This window comes from Argentina anserina, chromosome 1 (assembly GCF_933775445.1).
Source record: "Argentina anserina chromosome 1, drPotAnse1.1, whole genome shotgun sequence".
NCBI lineage: Eukaryota > Viridiplantae > Streptophyta > Magnoliopsida > Rosales > Rosaceae > Argentina > Argentina anserina.
Window position 1 is genome coordinate 19,626,230 of NC_065872.1, and position 24,861 is coordinate 19,651,090.

General features: G+C 40.3%; 1 protein-coding gene across 1 annotated transcript; it reads right to left on the reverse strand.

The window, feature by feature from the left end:
• Nucleotides 1-18,129: 18,129 nt before the first annotated feature.
• LOC126803574 (uncharacterized) lies at nt 18,130-23,410 on the reverse strand. The gene is made up of 4 exons (XM_050531361.1): nt 21,301-23,410; nt 21,161-21,197; nt 18,866-18,967; nt 18,130-18,788 (listed from the first exon to the last, which is right to left on the reverse strand). Exons 1-4 carry the CDS (start codon nt 23,392-23,394, stop codon nt 18,130-18,132), a joined length of 2,892 nt encoding a protein of 963 aa, XP_050387318.1. The 5' UTR covers nt 23,395-23,410.
• Between the last annotated feature and the right edge of the window lie 1,451 nt (nt 23,411-24,861).

The following is a 24,861-nucleotide window of genomic DNA, read 5'->3' on the forward strand; positions in this document are numbered from 1 at the left end:
TCAACTATCAATCTGGTCATCTAATTTACAATTATGGTCAGTTTGGAGACGTTTATGATCAATTATTAAGTTGGGTTCATCCGTACTATCTCATTCTCGGAGAAACTATTGGTAGCTCAAAAGAGATATATGACTATCATGTTAACCATTACAATTTGTATTATATGTCTAGTATGTTTTGGGCAGAGTATTGCAGTTTTGTTGACCAACATGCATATTTTCAAGCACCTAGAACCTCTTTTGGGTAATATATAAAATTAATAATTGTATTTATTTGTATGTAATTCAATAATAAATAAATAATTTCGGAATATGAACGATATTTTTTTTTTCAATATCCCCGATATATCTCTGATATCTCCATTTTTCAAAAAAACGATATATCCCCCGACACCGATATTTTGAACCTTGGCTATGAACGTATTTGGATTCATTGTAAAAGGGTTGGTGTGGGATTGTTGGTGATACTACAAGGGGAAATCAACTGGGTTTTGTGTGGAGGAGTGGTTTCTTTGTTTAGGGTTTCTTCGAAGGGTTCTAGACTCTTATTGCGGAGCTTATGTCCAATCTATTAATTTCAGCAAGTCTTCGATCTATTTTTCCCCAAAATCGCCCTGCTTGATTCGAGATCAGTTGGCTTCTGAGCTTGGCATTCCTATTGCTACCAAACCTGGAGTGTATCTTGGGCTTCCTACCTTTTGGAGAAATGATCGTTTCCGATTGGTCGAGATCAATATTAACCCTGTAAGCATCGTTAGTAGTATAAAGTAAGAGGGTATCGTTCACAAACCGGGGATCCATCCAGGGGAAGAATCACAAATATTTAACAATGAATTCATAAGAGTTTAAAAGATTTGAGATATATTTCGGATCAAACACAAAATAAACCTAAACTAATATATACATGTGATCAACCAACCAACACATAAGCAATTACCAAACAAATAACATAAGAACAAAGGTAACGAAATCTAATCTCAATTAAGTTCATGTTGTAATGTTCGTTATACATCCTAGAATCGGTTATGCAGATAAGTTTCTCCCAAGGTTCCTAACTCAATGACACTTTAACACATTCGAACTCAGTCCCAACCTAATTCGAAATCTAACATACCAATTCATCATGCAATTACGTATCACATAAAGAAATTAACATATTCAAAGGCACAAGTCTAACCGAACCTAGGCAATAATCGGTGAAGGTGACAAAGAACAAACAATTAATCAACTCCCAAGTATCAAAATCGTTTATAACTTTGGATTATTACACATGCAACGTCAACTTCCGGGTATCAATCACACACGTAAGTAAGAACACACCGAAAAACATTTAAATAAATAAACATAAACTCATGACATAAAACCTAAAATCATTGAATTAAAAATAGAAATTCTTAGTTCATCATGTCCTTCGAAAATTACAAATATCTCATAGACAAGAATAAAAATAACTTAACAAAACTTAAACATAAATCATCCAAGAACAAGAACATAAACACCCCGAAAACTAAACATGAAGATGATAGAGTTACACTTTATAATTCTCCTCCCAAGGTTCCTTACAGAGGTAGCATGAGATCTTCAAGAGTATGGTATCCTAGGCTCCCAAGCTTTGGACAGAAAATATGGTGAAGGGTGGTGAATTCGGATTCTATGGTTCTTGGTGAATGAAAGAATTTGGGCAGAGCTTTGGCAAGTCTTGTGAGCAAGGTTGATAATCATTTTATGTGGAAATGAGGTGTTATATATAGAGGAAGAAACCCAAGGGAGGATGGCCACAAAGTCCACAAAGTTGAAACCAATTTGGTTGAGGTTTCCTAGATTCGCAGATCTGATATTTGTCCCTTGTTGTGGCCATAACTTTCTCTACAAAATAGATATTGAGATGATTCCAACTGGCAATTTCAACTAGACTTCCGTGGATTTTCATCCATATATTATGCAGTTTCTCAGTCATTTTGAGCTCTCCAGGGGAGCCCGTCAAAGTTGGATGATCTGCACTGCCAGAATTCTGATTTCTATAAGGATTACATATCTTTTGTGTTAATTGCATATCTTCTTCCTCCTTTAATGCTGATTTATTTTGCACAAATTTCTTCCTTTGAATTAGGGAGGCAGCAAAAGTCTTAATTGTTGCAGCCATGTTTGATTTTTCTTACCTCTTCTCATTAAATTTGCTGTATGCATTCTTTGACTTTTTTGTCTCTTCTCATTTAATTTGCTGCATACCTTCTTTGACATTCTTTGGTGCAGGGATTTATAGAGATTCTGATACATATTTGTACTCCATATGTAGGAGAAACAAGGTCCCAAGTTTTCCTCATAGCCCTAAGATCAAAAACAAATCAATGGCTGAGATAATTCCGCCGAGTTCACTGGACCTTCGAGTAATGATTCGGTCAAATTTCCTTGTAGGAATAAGATATTGATTTGATTCCAAATCCTACAGAAACTAGACTCACACTTCGTTCTATCCATATAAGGTACGTCTTCTAAGTGGCTTGATGCTGCTTCCACCTCCGAAGACCTCATTGAAGGTCTTATTACTACCTCGATGCTTAGCAAGAGCTGGTCCCCTCCCTTGCAAATTTTTTAAAGGTTAATTTTGATGCTTCTTGGAAGAACGGAAGTTCTTTGGCAGGTCGCGGCGTTTGCGCTAGGGATTGTCTTAGCCAGTCTATAGCTGGCTCCTATTCTTTGGGTTCTTTTAATTCTGTTGTGGAAGCGGAAGCGGGTGCCGTGCTTAAAGGTTTGAATCTTGCAGTGGGTAAAAATTTCAGAAACATAATCAGAGAGGAAGACTGTAAGGAGGTCATCAGTGCCTTTGCTAATCACTCCGTGCGCTCAAGGTGGAAAATCTCTACATCGGCTAGAAAGTTGACTCCATACTCCTATTTTTTACTTCTGTCACTTGGAATTGGGTTCCTCGTTGATGTAAATAGCTTGGCGGATGTTGTTGCTAAGCTCGCATATTCAAAGTTGTGCTCTTTGAATTTGGATGTTTCTCCCCCAACTTCGATATGGGTTTTCTTCTTTTGATCGCTCGAGAAGGCATGTCCAACTTTTGGAGGACGTTAACAAGGTGCGCACACTAGTGCTCGCCCCCTGCCGCCCCCCAGATTTCTTCTCTTCATGGCTAGCGTCAGACCAAATCAACAAGACCAGGGATAGACCTCTTAAATTACTCGTCAACATTAATCCGACCAACAACGCCTAGTCCTGGCTTCCCTCCTCTGTAGTCGGTTGATTGAATGTCATCCCAACTGTAGGAACTAGTGCTGCCCAATCATGTACCTGCAACGTCTTTGGATTTGTCTCAATGGTGCTAGCCCAACATCGATGTTGTTCTTTGGATGTCTCTCGTAACGAGTGACAGATCTAGGATTCATAGTATACCTCGGGGGAACTTGCAAATTTTTTTATCTGAATGACCGAAATGATAGAAATTTGTAACTCATTACAAATACTTGACTATCTGTTGTATATATATATATATACAGTCCCTATCCAGAGTGAAGCTTCGTTCTGAAATTTCAGAGTGAAGTTCCAATTTTGGCACACTTTTCGGTCAAAATTTTTCACCATAAGTGATTCAATATTTAGGTTTGTTATTCAAGATCATCTCTACAAAGTTTCATCCAATTTAACAATGGTTTGAGCTTTCAAAATTGAGATTTACACGAACGGTTCACGTTGAACAGTTTTAATTCATTCATTGATTTAATCTAATTTCAATACCTTAACGATGTCCGAATTAGGTGAAATTTTGTAGAGATGATCTTCAATAGCATACCTAAATATTGAATTGCTTATGGTGAAAAAATTTGACCGAAAATTGTGCCAAAATTGGAACTTCACTATGAAATATATATATAGTTCCTATCCAGAGCGGAGCGGAGCTTTGAAATTAAAGAGTGGATTTCCTTATTTGACCAACTTTTCGGTCACATTTCCACATCTCCATTATATAGACATTAGAACTTATTGTGTAGATCATTCATGTAAAGTTTCATCCAATTTGATGATCGTTTGAGTTTTGTAAATAGTGATATACACAAACGGTTCATGTTGAACAATTTTTGTGTGTTCATTGATTTGATACAATTTTGATACCTTAACGATAACTAAATTGATTGAAAATTTGTACAGATGATTTTGACATACATACTTAAATACTGAATGTAGGAGATATGAAAATAAAACTGAAAAATTGGTCAAATAAGGAAATCTGCTCTTTAATTTCAGAGTGGGAAGAGGACTATGCATATATATAAGTGATGTAAAACAACAAAATTACTATCACACAACCACCGATTAAAAGTTGTAAATAATGTATGGAAAAATCGACCGAAAGATTGCATTTATGGAGAATTGAACTTGGGTGGGTTTGGTACTAGTAACACACTTAACCAATTCAACAAACTACAACATATGTTGACATTGCACATAGTTAGTAATTTATTCTCTCAAATCTCGGTGTTATAGCTTGTACTGCTCCCAACGACGATGTGCTTCCCATGGTCTATAGAGGTCTCATCGATTGAAGGAAAAATATACGACGGTGAAGATTATCTTATGAGGCAAAATACAAAAATAAATTTGTCGACCACTATCTATTTGCCTACTTTGTGCCCACTATTATAAACTTATGCCACGTGTCTAATTGCTCAATTATTATTTAAATATGAGTTGAAAAAAGATATATGACTTAAGTTTAAAAAGATGAGCATAAGGTGGGCAAATGAATAGTGGTTGACAAATTTGCTTCTGGCAAAATACTGTATTAGGAGAAATTCTGGATGCCAAGTAGACAGCAGTAATTAACAAACCTACCAGTAAATATAGTAAATAAATACAGTAAAAGTGAAAAAGCGTGGACTCACCCAAAAGCCAAAACGACTTCAAGGAGCCTCAAGGACTCTCCTCTCGCGAGAACTTCCCTAAAACCCTAAACCCACATACGCTGCAAATGCTTAGAAACCCTTCGAATCCCTCAAAAATTATTAGGGCAGTTCTGTACCTCGATCAAATCCATGATTGTAAACCCTAAACCTAAATCCCAGGAATGTAAGTTTTCTGTTCAATTCGTTCAGCTCTATTGGTTTTTGTACTGGGTTCCTGTTTCGTTTTGGTTCAATCGTTACAATAACGAGTATGGTTCTTTTTTGAAGCAATCTCTGTGACCCATTAGCCTTTTCATCTTAATATTAAGAACAGAGCAATTTTATTGATTTTGATTGTATTTTTCTGTGTTTTTTGGTTCAAGTGTTTTGAAGGCTAAGAAAAAACCGTATAAGGTAAAGAAACAGGAATTTAATTGTTTTAGGCTGCAAAAGATAATGCTACCTCACTACAATTCCGGCCAAGCTCACCTGGCCCGCGGTAATGGTGGAACATCTGGTCCATCTCCTCAACACCAGGTGGTTATTTTCTTCCTAGACGGTCCTGTAATGTCGATTTGGCATGTTTTTTTAAGCAGCAGCAGGGTATGCCGTTCGATCCATCACTTGCCAATTCGTGTAATACGCTGCCACATTCCATGGGACCTCAGCCAGGTTTCATGAATTTAGCTAATAACATTGTTCCTATGCAAAACAACTATATGAATATGCCCATGTCGCAATTTGGATTTTTCCGGTCCACAGAGAAATGCCCTCAATATGAACACGACTGCTCCCTATCCGTTTAATGGGCAGTTCTGCAACATGGGGCAGAATGTCAATCAAGTGAATCCAAATATGGGTTTCTTTCCCGGACAGCTGTATGGGCATAACCTGTTAAATTTACAGCAGATGAATCAAAATATTGGGCCATATGGGCAGTTCTGTTTGCCGAATCTGTTGAATGGAATCAGGTTTTGCCGATGTAAATGCAAAACCCTTGCCAAGGTGGTCCTAATTTTGCTTTTGGGGGAACAAATCAAGCACCTCAGGCTGCTATTCTGCAAAATCCTGCTTTCTTTAGAACTCCTAATTTTGGTAATGTGCATTCCCCTTTGTAGCACGTACACATGCATTCACTCACGTATCGCGTGTCCGACACGGATACAGACACAATACATTCAGACACGGGTATTGTTTTCAGATACGTAATGGACATGCGTGTTCTCCAAATTGGATATGCGAAAGCAATAAATTCGGATAAAAATACACATGGTGTTATTCGAACTTGTGTTGTCAATGCACATGGGGAACTCCTCACCATTTCTACTAAAATGCTTTTGTGAATAGTTGTGCACAATTTAACATATATAACAATATAAATAGTTCTATAGAATATAAATCAATTTTTTTAAGTTTATCAATATCTTTTTCTATAATGTCAAATTTTCCTCAAAATTCAATATTTTTAGTCATTGGTTTAACTCTTTGTTTAAATGTTTTAATTTAAGAAAGTATATACTTATGTTTTAATTTTTTAAATATTCATATATATTAAAAATAATAGTTAATTAACGTGATCACAACGTGTCTGTGTCCAAATTTTTTTTGATTTGCAAGTGTTCTCGTATCGTATTGTGTCGAATACGGACATTCGTGTCCGTATCTGTGCTACTTAAGCATTCCGAGAATTAGAAAAACAATGTTGTCCAAGGGACACATTTAGTGTTTTCAAAGGCGACACCGAGACGTCGCCGGTGCGTGCCTTCGGGCGGAGCGATGAAGAAAAGCTCCGCAGGTTCAAACCCAAGCTAGGCGATGGAAAGGCGACCACTAGAACGTTGGAGCGAAGGCGAAGCGGAGGCGGGCGAAGAAGACGCTATATTGTTTTTTTTCTGGGGCCAAAACGACGTCGTTTTGGCATCTGTTTTAAATTAAGAGGTTGACTGCCATTTTCAATGAGGACGAGTGATGATCACATTATTTCCAATGAAAACTCCGATTCCCCCAAGAAACCTACGCTGGTGGGTAAAACCCCTTGCATTCTAGACCTTGATCATAACTACTGCTTTCTATATTTCAAGTATGATCGAGATATGCTTTTTCGGTATATTGTGATTGATTAGTTTTGTTTTTTTGTTTTTGGGGGGGGGGGGGGGGGGGGTAATATTAGGCTATTAGTGGCTTTTAATTTTTTTTGTGAGACAGGTTTATTATGTTGATGGTGATATGGGAGATGAACCAAAAACTTTTCGGGATGTTTTTCTCCATAGCCAAGCTCTTGAAGGGATAACATTGTCCATGGTAAGTTTAGAGATTACTTTTAGTGCTTTCCATATGTATGATGTATGTTACCTTCTTTTTCTATAGATGAATGCGATAATGTATCATTGCCTGGATGGTATTAAGAGGTCTTGGACTGTCGCCTGGTAGAGTTATTTTCCAATTCTGATCTCAATCCCATTTCTGCTGTCGGATGTGACTTCCAGATATATAGCATGTCGAAGCATTTGAAATAAAAACGTGCATGGAATGAGTCCTATTTCATACCAATTTGTCTAGAATATATGTATCAATCCATATTTATACTAATATGTTTTTTTAGGTAAAGAAAAATCCAAATCCAAGAAGAAAATGATAACATTGGATGCGACGAGTGGATATGACGAAGAAGATTGAACAAGAAGTTTGAACGCATTTAAGTGTAGCTCTTGCATTTAATTTAGTATGAGTCTCTATATTAATTCTATAATTTGATTAGAACTTTATTTTGAATGAATGCTATGCTTATAATGACATATTCATATATTTTGAAGGATATTCATATTAGAAGATGTATTGTATTAAATTAATGTTTGTTGGAAATGCGATCGCCTTAAATCGCATTTGCACGCTGATGCTCTCGCCTTGTGAGGCTTGACCATGTCGCATTCACCTTCGTTTTCGCATATGAAAACATTGAACAAAGGTACCTTCGTTTTCCTTCTGGATACATGTTAATGTTTTCGTATAAATTCATATTGTTAAGCTCAGACAAAAAGGTACCTTTACTTAGCTTTGTATGGTCATGTGAAGTTTCACACCTCATATGTACTATATGCGCACTGCAATATACTGATATGACCATACTATGAAATTTATAATTTGGAGATGCCATCATTTAGTAATCTTTGTTGATGTCTTCCTGTCTTTCAATGTTGTTCTGCCTTTTATGAAACTTATCTGAGTATTGTATATGTTTTTTTTCCTTCAAAGTACCTATATTCTAGTAGGAACTCCTATTCTAATTGATTTTAATTGCAGGGAAATCATATAAAAGCTGGCGGCGTTCACCATTCAAATTCTGACAGAAAAACTTCGCCGAGCAAAATTTATATAAAGCATCCAAAACAAGGGTTGCAGCCGCAGGGGGGGGGGGTATATTCTACTTGTAATATATCTTCATTTTAAATTTGAATATTTGGACTAATAACTCACAATTAATTTGATTTGTGTAGATTTCAGAATTCTCAGTTTCATCATAACAGAAATGCAAAGGGAAAGTCTGCTTTTCCCGATAGGCGAAACAGAAAAGGCTAGAGCTTTCATTATGTCAGCCAAGTTTATACAATACTTTAAATGATTGATAGGAAGATATGCTATGATATACGATTTAGTTCGGAGCTTGCTGCAAAAGTCTGCTTGTTTAGCCCATTCCAACCATAGATGTGACACTTCTTATCTGCGTATACACCCACCAGTATGCTTGATCTTTTATGTTTCTTAATTGCTCTTCAATTATTCTCTAATCACTTTGTCTGCTTACGTGATTATTAGATTACTTGCACTTCACGGTGATAATTGGTAACTTTACCCCAACATGCAGTTGGCCTAGATCAAACTGAATAGATGATTGAAACCGTTAGTAGTCCTTTTTTTTTTAAAACTAAAATTGATTCCTTGCTGTCTATTTATTCTATTAAATCGTTTATTCATGTGTGCCCATTGAGTTACAAATGAAGCTCTCCATGTTGCGCTTTGCTGCAATTTTCTGTAATTCCTTTTTGTTTCTTTTCTGTATGCTTTTCTTCAATTCTTGAAGAAACTACCCAAGGGTTTTATAAAATTAAATCTTTTATTTTTTTAATTTGTACTCAATAATTTTGTGACCCATAGTCCAACCTTTTGCAGAACTCTATCCCCTTCTTTTTAGGAATCCCCAGATCCAATCGGCCTGTGTGATTGTGTCTGATGGAGGAGGGTGTTGCTGAAGACTTGTCGTCAGTTGCTATGAAAGGTGCCTATGGGGGACGTGACAAGTCCAAGGTTGAAACTGTCGGTAAGAATGATAATAAAGATTGTTCTTATAGTGATGGTGAAGACGCAGAGGGAATAGGGAGCCCTGAGGAAGAAGAGGGAGAGATCATCAACTAGAATGCTAACCCTTTCCTTGCTCTGGTTGATTATTTCTGTCCTTTTAGTCATGAAGAAATGTGATATTCGATTGTGTTTCTTTTATATTTTTACTCTTCCTAAATTTCTAGCAATTACCAGAAAAATTACATGTGTACGTATCAGAACAAACTCAAAAAGGGTTTCGGAAATTGTAAAAATCAAGTTGAAATTAATGAAAAATTTCAGATGGCACGCCCATGAAAGAAACATAATTTTCAATTTGCAGACAAGTACAACACTAGGCCATGAGCATTTGACACCATGCATGACAACCATAGAGGCATCGATATCCACCATGCATGACATATGGGGAAAGTCTAGAGGGGGTTTGCACTCCTTTTTTCTATCATTTTAGATCAAATCACCAACAAATTGCACGAACTGATTCAATATTTCACTTGAGACCCGGGAGATCATCAATAGGGTTTGTCCTGTTGTCTTGTGCTTGTTATAACAACTACGTTAAGTACCAGCGCCAGGCGCATTGGAGTGCAACTTATTATACCATAAATACAAACTGTAGACACATGAAATTTAATGAAGTAAATTATTTTTGTTAAAAAATTAAATTGACCAAGAGCCCGACAAAATTGCACACATGGCCAAAAGTCAACAAAGTTAGTGCGGATCTGAATAAAGTTTGTGTCAGCACATAAACGGATGATCGTAATCAAAACTACGTGAGTCCGAAAATTGAATGTCATTGACGATTCGAAATGGTAATCGGACATTTAATTAAATTAATAAATTTCTTAACGGTTATAATTAAGTCAATTACTTTCTGATTAATTTAGTTATGAGAATAACTAATTTAAAATTAATAAGAAAATAATATTGATTTAGTTATACAATTAAAGAATTTATTATTTTTAAGTGTCATTAAAATATTCTACAAAATATAAACTTTGACACTATAAATAGCCCTTCAACATGAAGAGAAAGAGAGGATTTTTGAGACAAGAGAAGAAGGAGAAGAAATCACTTCAGCAAGATCACTCTCGACAAGTCCTGAAGTCTCTCAAGTCCACGAAAATCATCAAATCCACGAAGAATCGTCAAGCCACAAATCGCTCGTTCTTCATCAAATCCAAATCCAACCTCAAGTCTACGAAGAATCATCAAGCGACCAAATCGCTCATTCTTCATCAAATCCAAATCCAACCTCAAGTCCACGAAGAATCATCAAGCGGCCAAATCGCTCGTTCTTCATCAAATCCAAATCCAATCCAAACTCAAGTCCACGAAGAATCATCAAGCGACCAAATCGCTCGTTCTTCATCAAATCAAATCCAAATCAAACTCAAATCCTCAAGATCAAGTGCATGTCACCCTTGAGCCAAAATCACATACGGAGATAGAATCAGAGGAGTTCACCAAAGATTCTAACCCCGCGCTTGATATTCAATAAATTACATTTATTTGTACACGTGTCTGCATTCTTGTTTGGTTTTCAGATTATCGTTCTACAAATTGGCACGCCCAGTGGGACATTTTTGGCCTCTCATCTCCTTCTCCGAAGAAATAAAATCCGTTTGTGCGATGGCTTCCAAGAACAACCAAGTCGTTCCAACGAAGAAATCCAAGTCCACAACCGCGAGGTTAAGCAGAGAGGCCGAGCTGGTCAAGAAGTCTAAGCAAACATCCTCAAAATCAAAGAGTGAACCGATTGCCCTTGTCACCCGGAGCGTGGCTAGAGCTCAACTCACGACGTTCATGGCACTTGCTAGTAAGCCTCGTCAACCAGTCATCACCTTGGAGAGCTTGGGAGCAATGGAGTATGCCTTTCAAAGTGGGAAGAAGCAAGTGTCAAAGAAGAAGGAGCCAAGTCAGCAATCTCTTCTACTCGTTCATGGTGATGGCCCTATCCTAGAAGACGTTTTCTTTGATGACAAATCAAGCACGGCATCATACCATGTAAGTCCCAAAGAAGATGGCCCTATCCTAGAAGACGTTTTCTCTGATGACAAATCAAGCACGGCATCATACCATGGAAGTCCCAAAGAAGATGGCGATAACTTTCATTCTATGACACATGATTCCTCTTCTGACAATGCGCAGGTCTTGGTGACGGGGGCATCCACAGTCGAGGAGCAAATCTCCAATCTGTTGGAGATGGTTGAAAAGCTCACCCGAACGGTTGAAGAAAAAGATGTGCAAATCACTGAGCTCTATAGCAAGTTGGAAGATCAAAATGATGAGAACTCCACCAAGGGGTCGCCTGGCAGGAGCAAAGTAAATGAAAAGGGAGAAACATCCAAGAACGATGGCGACTTGCTTGGTTCCTTATCACTCCAGCAATTGCAAGACATCATCACCAACTCAATTCGGGCTCAATATGGAGGTCCTTCTCGTGACTCAATCACTTGCTCCAAACCTTACACGAAGAGGATCGACAGCTTAAGGATGCCGCGGGGGTATCAGCCACCAAATTTCCAACAATTTGAAGGAAAAGGAAACCTAAAGCAACATGTTGTCCACTTCGTGGAGACTTGCAGTAACACCGGGACAGAAGGCGATCACCTTGTCAAGCAGTTCGTTCGCTCGTTGAAGGGAAATGCTTTCGAGTGGTATACAGACTTAGAGCCGGAGTATGTTGATAGTTGGGACCAAATGGAGCGCGAGTTCCTTAATCGATTCTATAGTACAAGACGAACGGTGAGCATGATGGAGCTAACTAACACGAAGCAACGGAAGGATGAACCCGCGATCGGCTACATCAATAGATGGCGCTCACTTAGCCTTGATTGCAAGGATTGACTGTCAGAGGTGTCAGCCGTTGAAATGTGCATCCAAGGCATGCACTTTAATTTGTTATACATCTTGCAAGGAATCAAGCCTCGTTCTTTCGAAGAGTTGGCTACTCGAGCCCATGACATGGAGCTAAGCTTGGCAAGTCATAAGGGAAAGAATGAAACCCTGGTCGACCAACGAAAATACAAAGCCTTCGGAAGCAGATTTGACAAGGTTGTGAAGAAGCCTTCCAAAGAATCAATGGTCATCAATACTGCACCGGTTAAAATCTCTACGCGGGATAAGAAAGAGTTTAATAAGGTGGAACCTCCTCGAACCTACGATAGGAGTAAACGCACATTAAAGGAGATGGAGCGAAAGACGTACCTGTTCCCAGACTCTGATGTGGCGGGCATGTTAGAGGATATGCTCGAAAACAAGATAATAGAGCTTCCGGAGTGCAAACGTCCAGAAGAAATGCATCGAGTCAATGATCCGAAGTATTGCAAATATCATCGCCTCGTTAGTCACCCTATAGAGAAGTGCTTTGTTCTCAAGGATTTGATAATGAACCTCGCCAAGCAAGGGAAGATTGAGCTGGATGTTGACGACATTGCTGAAGTCAATTGCACTACCGTAACATTCGGGTCGTTCGAGTCGGTTCCACTCCCTTTTCACCCGATGAAAGCACCGTTATGTTTCATAAAGGAGGTGCGTGAACATAAGAAGACCAAAGAAGTTAAAGAATGTCCTGCTTCTAATGCCGATGATGAAGGATGGATATTGGTCACCCGAAGAAGAACTCGTAAAGGTATGATGTTGAATTCACCGATTGCCCAACCAAGCCATAAGAAATCACCTCCACCACAGGTAGAGAACGGACGAGGATGTTTTGAGACGAAAGTTGTTCCATATTTGTGGAAGCCTCTTCGCTGGAACTTGTCAAAAGAACACTTGCCGACAAAACAACTGAATGTCAATTCAATGGCCACAAGTTGTGAAGTTAGTTCCAAAGAAGACGAGAAGCCTGAAGCAAGAGAAACAGGTGCAAGTCAAGTGTTAAAGAAGAATGAGGTGTTGAAACAATTGGAGAGTCTACCTTTCCAACTTAGGCTCTCTGACTTGATGCAATTGCCAAAATCAACGAGATGCACACTTGTGAAGTTGCTTATCGACGTAGAAAAACACTCCACAAGCATGAAGGAATGTGGCATGTGTGATGCATATTGTGATACCATTCACTTCACGGATGATGACCTCCAATTGGGCTCTAAGCCACATAATCGGCCTCTTTTTGTGACAGGGTACATGCGAGAGCAGAAGTTGAATCGCATGCTCATAGACGGAGGGTCAGCAGTAAATATCATGCCCAAGTCAACCATGTCTCAACTTGGCATCAACGTTGATGAGTTATCAAGGAGCCGTCTCATGATCCAAGGTTTCAACCAAGGAGGACAAAGAGCGATAGGGATGATCAGACTAGACATGGACATTGGAGAGCTAAAATCAAACACCTTGTTCCATGTCATCGATGCCAAGACCTTGTACAACTTGTTGCTGGGACGACCATGGGTACATGAAAATGGCATCGTGCCATCCACTTTGCACCAATGCTTCAAGTTCTATCGCGGAGGTGTGAAAACCGTGGTTGGAGATACCAAACCTTTCACAGAAGCCGAAGCATACTTTGCGGATTCTAAATTCTACACAGATGAGAAGTCAATGAAAGAAGTCCTCCCGGTCGGAGTACCCTCAACGGGGAAAGTCGCTAAAGTTAGGAAGAATGATGCCAAATTAAAAGACATTGAGCTTCATGGTGAAGTGTCGCAAAAAGTCTCATCTGAAGTGGCAACATCGTCTGCAGAAAGAAAAGTCAGCAATGCCTTTCCGGTCCTTCGTTATGTTCCGAAGTCTAGACGAAGGGAGGGGGAATCTCCATTTGCGGGGACAAAGTCACAAGAGTGCCCATGAAAATTAGAAGAGGATGATGTGAAATTGTTGAAGGAGGAGTCAACATTGCCATTAATAAAGGTGAGCAACCAAAATCCCACAAAGCAGCCATTAAATGGGTTTGTCAAACCAATTCAAGGTAAGACGGAACATAGATCACTGCCCAAGAAAAGAACAAGTGAAGGGTTCGATCCTAACGCATACAAGCTGTTAGAAAAGGCCGGATACGACTTTGGTTCATAAGGCAAAAAGGACGACCAGACTGCAGCAAGGATGGCGCATGAGCTCGATGAGTCACAAAAGAAATTAAGAGAGCAAGGGGCAACAATTGATTCTTCTAAAGCTGGTCTCGGTTTCACTTCAAGCAAGACAATCAGAATTTCAGAAAGGAGGAGGGCGGAGTGAGCTGATGTGCAACATATCAGTGTCGAGGTAGTTGAAGAGAAGAGTCAAGAGGTTCAGTCAACCCCTCGCATTTCGTCGTTCGATCGCATTCGTCCAAATTCCCGAAGAGCAACATCTGAACGTATTGAAGGATCAATCACAAGGGTGTCGGTTTTTAACCGTGTGAACATGACAACAAGTAGAGGTTCAGTCTTCAATCGCATCGGTAGTACAACCACTCGGACTCCTGCATTTAAAAGGATGTCAAGTTCAAACAAAGATAAGAAAAAGTCAAACCTCATTCCGCGAAAACCCGCATTGGAAAGGATCCCAGCACCTAAGGAACGACAAATATGCAAGAGGAAAATGACTTGTTGTCAAGCAGAGAGCAAAGAAATCCGAAGTCTTGTCCCGTCACGCATGAAGAGGCATTGTGTGTTGGAAGTGGATTCTACGGATCAACTCAAAGTGAAGCAACATACCATCATATTCACTGGCCAAAAAGGAGATAGCAACCTCGATAATGACGGTGATGATGACATTGTCCAAACCTCTTATCATGTCACGGTGGCAGAAGCAAATGCCGTAGCGGAAGACGATCATGAAGATTTTGAAATTGAAGGAGACGAAGCTCCTCCAGAACTTGAAGACGGGGGGCAAGCCACTATGGACAAACTTAAGGAGATTAACTTCGGAACAGAGGAAGACCCAAGACCTATTTTTGTAAGTGCGTCTTTAAGTTCTGAAGAAGAAAAAGAACATCTTGATCTGTTGCTTGAGTACAAAGATGTATTTGCTTGGACGTACAAAGAAATGCCCGGCCTAGATTCAAAAGTAGCAGTTCATCGACTTGCTGTCAAACCAGAGGCTCGGCCGACCAAGCAAACACAAAGACGCTTTCGAACAGAACTTATTCCTCAAATTGAAGCAGAAGTTGATAAGTTGATTGCCGCAGGCTTCATTAGAGAGGTTCAGTATCCCAAGTGGATCGCAAACATTGTTCCTGTCAAGAAGAAGAACGGACAAATCCGCGTTTGTGTAGATTTTCGTGATTTAAACGAGGCATGTCCAAAAGATGATTTCCCTCTACCAATCATAGAGGTCATGGTGGATGCGACAATCGGGCATGAGGTTTTGTCATTCATGGACGGATCATCAGGTTACAACCAAATAAGGATGGCCTTAGAGGATGAGGAACTCACTGCATTTCAAACTCCCAAAGGGATTTATTGCTATAAGGTCATGCCATTCGGGTTAAAAAATGCCGGTGCAACGTACCAACGCGCTATGCATAAAATTTTCGGTGACATGCTGCACAAGTATGTAGAATGCTATGTTGATGATTTGGTTGTCAAAACAAAGAAAAGAAGTGATCACCTGCAAGATCTACGAAGAGTGTTCGACAGGTTACGCAAGTACCAGTTAAAAATGAATCCTTTGAAATGTGTATTCGGCGTCAGTTCTGGAAAATTTCTTGGATTCATCGTGCAGCACCGAGGCATCGAGGTAGACCAATCCAAAATTAAAGCCATCCAGGAAATGCCAGAGCCAAGAAATTTGCGCGAGTTGAAAAGCCTCCAAGGACAACTTGCCTTCATCAGACGGTTCATATCGAACCTGGCGGGCCGCTGCCAACCATTTAGTCGACTCATGAAGAAAAATGATCCATTTGTATGGGATGAAGCTTGTCGCAATGCCTTTGAGAGCATAAAGAAATACCTGGCAAATCATCCGGTGTTGGGTGCACCTATCGCCGTGAAACCTCTTATCCTTTACATCGCGGCTCAAGAGAGATCGCTTGGGGCCCTTCTTGCCCAAGAAAATGAAGCCAAAAAGGAGAAAGCCTTGTACTACTTAAGTCGAACCCTCACCGGACCTGAGCTGAATTATCCGCCGATAGAGAAGATGTGTCTTGCACTCATCTTCGCCATTCAAAAGTTGAGGCATTACATGCAAGCTTACACAATGCACTTGGTCGCGCGAGCCGATCCAGTTAAGTTCATATTATCTAAACCAGTTCTAACCGGACGCATGGCTAAGTGGGCATTACTATTGAACCAATACGACATCGTATATGTGCCCACTAAAGAAGTAAAAGGACAGGCGTTGGCCGACTTCTTGGCAGACCACCCTATTCCAGCGGATTGGGAAATCTCAGATGAATTCCCGGATGAGGAAGTCTTTCTTGCAGAGGTCCTCCCTACTTAGAAGATGTTTTTCGATGGCTCATCTAGGGCAGACGGAGCAGGGGTGGAGTTATCTTTGTCTCTCCACAAAAGCAGATATTGCCTTATTCTTTCACTCTTGGGGAATTGTGCTCCAACAATGTCGCAGAGTACCAAGCTTTGATCATGTGATTGCAAACAATGTTAGAAATTGGAATCCAAAGTCTCGAAGTGTATGGAGACTCGAAGTTGGTGACTGATCAACTGCTCACTACTTACGAGGTCAAGAAGGAAGATTTGGTACCATATTTCCAACTTGCCACACAACTCTTGAAGGGCTTTGATAATGTTACACTCATACATGTGCCACGGAAAGAAAATCAAATGACAGACGCATTGGCAAACTTGGCGGCGACCTTGGCATTGTCTGGAGACGAAATTTTGGACATTCCAATTTGCCAAAGGTGGGTCGTGACAACAAAACCTTCACTCCAGTGTGCCAGTTCTCATGTAGTGTTAGTTCACACGATTAATGTTGAAGACTGGAGGCATCCTTTTATCGACTATCTTGAGCACAATAAGCTTCCTGAAGATTCGAAGCAAAGGTGGAGCATCAAGCGACGAGCACCGCGCTTCCTCTACTACAAAGAAACTTTATATCGGAGGTCATTTGACGGAGTACTTCTTCGATGCTTGGGAAAAGATGAAGCAGACAAAGCCATGGAAGAGGTTCATTCTAGAGTATGTGGAGCACATCAGTCAGGACCAAAATTACATTTTCCAGTAAGACGACTAGGGTATTATTGGCCCACCATGGTCAAGGATTGTATGGAATATGCACAGAAATGTCAAGCTTTGCAAGAAGGTCTCACAAATGAAGAAAATGTCAAGTTGCGCCTGCAAGAGTTAGAAGCTTTGGACGAGAAGAGGCTTGACGCACAACAACACATGGAATGCTACCAAGCTCGGATGTCACACGCCTTCAACAAAGGTGTTCGACCACGGTCATTTCAAGTTGATGATTTAGTCCTTGCTGTTCGAAGACCCATCATTATGACGCACAAGTCTGGCTCCAAATTCAAGTCAAAGTGGGATGGTTCTTACGTCGTCAGAGAAGTTTACACCAATGGAGCTTACAAAATTGTGGCGGAAGACGGTTTGAGGATCGGTCCCATCAACGGCAAGTTCTTGAAGAAGTATTATGCTTGAAAACAAAAGAAAATGCTCCAAGTCTGCACGAGCATAAACTGCGTATGACATAAAAAAAATGCTCCACGCCTGCACGAGCCTAAACTGCACCAGGCACCCAAGAAAAAAACAAAAAAAAAACCCTTGAACTACGTGATGACTTGATTCCTTTTTTAGAAGGATACGTAGGCAGCTTGAGAATAACAATCTTAAGTTCAGTCACATCAAAATAAAAAATGGGGTTTGTCTGCCAATCATAAAGCAAATTCTTATTTCACCGACAATAAGTTGAATTGCAAAATCGATTGATTACAAGATGATTGAAAAAAAAAACCAAAAAAAAAAACCAAAAAAAAAAACAAAAAAAAGGAGCAAGTCCTGATCATTCAAGTCAGCTATCATATCCAGGTCAAACCCTTGAAGCTCATACGATGTTCTTCAAAATTGGCTCGCAACTTCTTTGCCTCTTCAATCTCTGCTGTGGTCAGTTCTGGAATCTCTCGGATTTGACACTTCTTCTGTTTTAGATCAGCAAGTCTTGCATCGTGAAGAAAAATGTCTGCATCTAGCAAGTCCAACGTCTGCTCCAGCTTCTCTTGTTCTTTCTTTAAGTTCTCAAGGGACTCAAGTGTAGACTGACGCTGATCAAAACTATTTTGTTGAATTTCTTGGGCTGTCGTGATTTCAGACTCTGTCTCCACTAATTTTTGGGCGCTTGTGCCCATCGCACATTTGTGAGCACATGCAAGCCTTACCGAGTCATATAGGGTAGCGTTTGTCATCAACTGCTCCAACTTGTTTTTTATTGCTGATGGGTCGACTCCATATTTTCCAAGTTCATTCGTCAACATATCAAGCTCATTCCTCCCCGTAATAATCATTTTCAGAGAATACGTCGCTATCACGCCTTCTATCTTTGCACAAACTTCTGCAGCTGCTCGCATGCGGATATCGCGGAGCCATTGACTTGTGTCCACTACCTCAATATCGCACACAGAAACTTCAGGAAATATTGCTTTTTCTAAAGGCTTTGTACTTCCCGTCGCCATGGACAAACCTGCATATATGAGGGTGAAAAAATAGCATAAATTATTGAAATATGGGAAAATAATATATAAATATATTCACATGTACCTCTCTGGTCAACTGGCTGTGGTTCACTCTCCTTTCGACGTATGTCCTTTTCTGGGAAAATGTTAGCTACACACTCCTCAAAAAGAAATTGAACGCCATCACCTGATGATAGGAGCACAAAGTGTGACGTTCTTAATGCGTTTATGCCCTATTCTTACTCTTTGTTACCTCTTATTTAGTATGTTTTAGTTTCTTTTGTATGAATAATTGTTTAGGTAGAGCTTATATCAATTATAAGTGAATTGATGATGAAATCGTGCTAAGTGTTAAGAATCCTTGTTGATATATGTTTCCTTGTTCGAGTAGGATTCATGCTTTCGTATTTCTTTGTTTCTAACGTACTTATTCTTATTAGGAAATACCAATCCATATTTGAGAAGGAAAGCTTCCTAGTTCCACAAGGAAAAAGGAGAAGAAGATTTGCACTTAAAAGCCCAATCAATGCAAGAATGAAAATGCTGTCAAGATTCGTAGTCCAACTTCGACGGGCTCCCCTGGATAGCTCCGATCGAGTTAGAAGACGTACCTTATATGGATAAAAAGCTGTGTGAGTCTAGTTTATGTAGGATTTGGAATCAAATCAATATCTTATTCCTACAGGGAGATATGACCGAATCATTGCTCGGAGGTCCAGTGAACTCCGCGGAATTATCTCAGCCGTTGATTTGCTTTTGATCCAAGGGCTATGAGGGAAACTTGGGACTTTGTTCCTCCTGCATATAGAGCACAAATATTTATCAGAATGTCCATAAATCCCTGCACCAAAGAATGTCAAAGAAGGCATGCAGCAAATTAAATGACAAGAGGCAAGAAAGTCAAAGAAGGCATGCAGCAAATTTAATGAGGAGAGGTAAGAAAAATCAAACATGGCTGCAACAAATAAGACTTTTGCTGCCTCCCTAATTCAAAGGAAGAAATTTGTGCAAAAGAAATCAGCATTAAAGGAGGAAGAAGATATGCAATCCTTATAGAAATCAGAATTCTGGCACTGCAGATCATCCAACTTTGACGAGTTCCCCTGGACAGCTCAGAATGACTGAGAAAGTGCATGATATATGGATGAAAAGCCACGGAAGTCTAGTTAAAATTGCCAGTTGGAATCATCTCAATATCTATGTTCTAGAGAAAGTTATGGCCACAACAAGGGACAAAGGTCAGATCTGCCGAATCTAGGAAACCTCAACCAATTTGGTTTCAACTTTGTGGACTTTGTGGCCATCCTCCCTTGGGTTTCTTCCTCTATATATAGCACCTCAATTCCACAGAAAAAGATCATCAACCTTGCTCACAAGACTAGCCAAAGCTCTGCCTTAAACACTACTCATCATCCTCAAAGCCATTCAAGGCGAAAACACCATCTTCCCTTCATTCCATTCGATCCAAAGCGCTACGCCTCGGATTGCCATTCAAGTTGAAGCCGTGCTGCCTTGTTTTGATACCGCTAAGGAGATTTACAAAGTGTAACTCGTTACTTCTTCACACTTATGTTTTCGGTTTGGATTCTTTGTGTGATGTTGTGTTTATGTTTTTGGCTAGTTCCGAATTTGTGGAATACTCTCATGTAGTTTACGATTTTGCAAGATGTTATAAAGTAGTTCTGATTTTGTTGTCTATGATTTCTATGTAGATATCGTGAGTTTATAATTCAATGATTTAATGATTCTCTTTCTTGGGCGTTAACTATATGTGATTCAAGGCGCTAAGTTAGTTTTGCATATAGGATTCTTAAGTGTTTTTGATAACTTGTTAAAGTAAGTGACATGCTTGACTTGTTAGTAATCACTAGGAATTAACCATGATCCGTTTGTTATCTAAGATGCGCTAAGTAATTAGATAAGAGATGAATCAATGAAGTGGTAAGATTGAGAAAGACATGTTATCTTGTAATTTCTAAGCGCTAAGATAGGATTACAAGGCCATGTTTCGAGTTAGGGATGCGCTAAGTAACCTAGTTCGGCATTAGGTTGTTGTTTGTTCACTCAATACTTGTCCGCTAAGGCTCGGTGTTTGCATAGGATGAGATTATGATTTTGAAGCTACTTGTGACGATTTGTTTGGTGATGTTTATGTGTTGGTTAGTTGATCACATGTATATATTAGTTTAGGTTTTATTTTCTGTTTTTATATCTCAATCCGAACCTATATCAAACCTTTTAAACTCTTATGAATTCGTTGTTAAATGTTTGTGATTCTTTACCCTGGTTGGATCCCCGGTTTGTGAACGATACCCTCTTGCTTTATACTACTAACGTGCTTACAGGGTTAATATTGATCTCGAGTAATCGAATCGATCACCTGAGCAGACTTCATCAAAATAACCGATATCTTCAAGCTGGGAGGAACAAAGTTGGATCAAGTTAGCAATAAGTGAATTGTTGAATATGATACATAGCTAAAAGGGATGAGCACAAAAGCAAATACAACAAATTGAATACCTCAAGATGCGCAGGCACGAGTTTTGAAGGACCAGGAACATCCCCAAGAAAGTTGCCGCCAAGATCAAAGTCGGCATTAGGATTGAAGTAAATAGGTCCGAGATCATCGTCACCCCTTTTTGGACGTTTGAAGTGCACGTCACTATGGGTACTACTGCTGCTTCTACTATGCCTTCTGGATGTAGCAACCTTCTCCTTTGACTTAGGACGGAAATCTGCTGAATCTCCGATTCCTTCCAAAACTGGAGGAGGTGGAATCTGATAGTTATCAACCGGGGGCAAAGCTTCGGCGGAAACCAAAATCTGGAGAGGAGTTGTCGCACGATCGTCTCCTTTAGCCTTTGGAGGCTCTTGTTGTGGAAAATATACAATAGTTATTTTCATAGGCCTCTTCAATGCAGAGTGATGAACTTTGGACCACCATTCGATGTAGTCCTGAGTAACCATAAACTTGGTGATGTCACTTTTCATAGGCAAAATTACCTCACCTTTTGTGCCAAGCTTCGTCAAGCTATCCCAAAACGAGTATGTCCGAGTCAAAGGTATGAGTCGACTATCTCTTTGGAAATCTCCGGGAACACCCTGAACATATCCGAATTGTCGACTGAATCGTTGAGGGTTATAGGGTTCGACTACTCGCCAAATATCTTGCCGTAGGGACACAAATCCGGAGCGAAGGCTAATGAGATAGGCGGAATCGGAAGGAAGGGCTTCGTGGGTGTCAACGATCAGTTTGCGCGCACTTGAAACTCTGGCAAATCGTCCCATTCGAACATTATCACAAGTGGTAAACAAGGCACGGGCCCGTTCATCATCAAAATTTCTTGCCGACAGTTCCCCTGAAATATGAACCATTAAAGGCCTGAAGTTTTCTGGATGTCGAGAGAAGAAATGGGTGCTGAAATACTCGCCCAACCACCCATACAGGTAATGAAAAGGGAGCACAGTTGGACAACTTCCCGGATCACTTGAGACGGATATGGCATTTAAACCCTGATATATATTCGCCAATACGAGAACTGCCAGACAGTATTGTTGACCTCGCGCCATTTGTTGAGCGATCTTAAAAACTCCCGGACGAATAAAACCTGGATCAGTCTTCGGGAATACGAATAAACAAAGCCAGCACACATAAAAGGCAGAGAGGTAAACAGATTCCATGCTTACTTCTTCTACGCCTAAGTCCTCGAATAGTAAAAGATCTTCCGGAGTTCGCCGGCGAATCCCCGGAATGACGCCCGATGGATCGTAAGTATTAGTGGGCGCGTCCCTCTTATTTCGTGTATTCTTGGTAGGAGGCCTCTTGTATCTGTTCTCGCCTTTGTACCAATACTGTATCCATGTAGCTATCTTCACATTGCCACGCTCCCTCTTGCACAATCTATGGTAAGCAAGAAACAAATAACGACAGCTTTTTGGGATGAGAAGGGACCCTTCTTTACTCTTTGCAGAAAACTCGGAAATGGGCGGAACAACTTCGTCATAAAACCTTCCAATGATAGGCAAGCCTCCAATATGCTCAAGGTCCCAGAGAGATATAGACATCTCCCCTTGCGATATGTGCAGAGTATTTGTAGCAGGACACCAATACTCACAAAAAGCTCGCACAACAGGAGGAAAACGATCACAGCTGAACAATGACGCAAACATTGCTCGATAGAGGCCCGTTTTCTTGATGAGGTCTTTGTTTCGGCTTAAAACGTCCTCTACCCACTCCCAGTAGCACTCTGTGTAGGTAAAACCGCCGGTAGTTCGAAAGGTACCCCATCGCGCAGAATTGTTGGATATAGAGTCGTTGAGAAGCTTGAATAACACCGAGGGAGCCTCTTCGTCACAATGTGCAGACTTCAGCATCAAAACGTCTGAACTTAACTCCTCATTGCCTGACTTAGACGGTCGAAAGTTGGCTACTCGACGGTTCACTACGTGAGTCCACTGCGAGACGGGAGTGGAACTGCCATAGAATGGAGTTTTAAAAGCGAAAGGCCCAGTAAGAGAAGGATATACGGTTAAAGTGGTGCCTTCTTGTTGCTGATCTTCAATATCGTCAAGGATAGTGATCGTCCCGTCCTTGAAACTCTTGAAAGCCACCATGGTGAATGTGATGCGTAAAGCCTAATTCACTTTTGTTGACTGCCGTCAAGTCTATGAAATGAGAGCAGTCAAGCAATTAGGTCATTTACGTTCTTCAAATCCGCCCGAAATTAGCGCGTTTCGAAAGAAGTCGAATGGTTTGATTGACCGCAGCGCTTGAATTGATTGTCAAAATCCTACAAAAAGAAAAGAGAGGTCAAATTCAAATTCAAATTCAAAAAAAAAAAATTCGGATTCAAACAGTAAAAAAAAATCGGATTAAAAAAAAATTTCGGACAAAAAAAATTGGTCAAAGTCCAAAAAAAAGGTCAAAGTCATCCAAAAAAAGAGAGTCAAAGTCAAACTGTTAAAAAGGTCAAAGTAAAAAAAAATGTCAAAAAAAAAAAAGGATCTCATACCGAGCCAAGCCGATCTACGGAGCCGAACCGAGCTAAAAGACAGACAGCATATTAACTTACGTTTCCTTAAAGGATGCGCAATTTGCGGTGTGTCTTTTGAAAAAATGATACCCGTGCTTCTCTTTATTCTCAAGGGTCAAATGATGGATAATCATCATCATCACTATAACTCCATCTTCTCTCTCAGACGCTTAAATGCTATTATCAAACTGTAGTCTTCCCAAGGTTTTTCTCTGAGGACTAGTTCACCATCCGAACGAGCTCATTAAGTTGTGGTTTCCTCAACTAAATTCCCAAGGCCATGATTAGTTCCTTTTTCTTCCATCTCTGACAATTTTATCTATGGAAACCATACACCGTCTCACCTCCTACGACTACCACTCCGTGCTGCTTTGCCTCCCACGCCACCGAGTTCCGCCTCCTCTACAACCACAACAAGCGCCGTAACCTCCTCAGTCCTCCCTCCGTCCGGCAGACCCAAGCAGGAGCCGCCGCAGTAGCTCAAGCACACCTCGGCCCGTCGCACACCGGGGCACTGATCTCCGCCGTTAGGACACCTCCAGCCCACGCACCAACCACGTTATGATCGTCTCGCCGTCGTCGTCTCCCCTCCGGTCGTGGATGACCTTATCGTCGCCAGAAGCAAGAGAACCAAAGGAGAAACCAGCCGGCTGTAAGGAGCTACAAAATAGAAGTTTCGATTCTCATGAGGCTACCTTTCTTTCTTCTCTGTGTTGAATTGAGAAAATTGCGGGAGATTAAATAGAGAATCACAAAGAGCTTTATTGGACAGAATGATGAAAAAATGGCCTGCTGCTCGCACTAACAATATGCGGATGAGTGGCCTTTGCCGGAAAAGAAGGATTTGTGCGGCTTGTTGTTTGGTGAGATGCCTTGTGCATTTGTTTATGCTCGGCCAAAATAGAAAACTAAAAAAGATGATGCATATGTGATGATACATTTGATCATGCTCAGCCAAAATAGAAAAACTAAGAAAGATGGTGGGTGTTACTTTTCTTTATGGAAATGGTGATTCATGTTGAAAAATGATGGTGAGTGCTACTTTTCT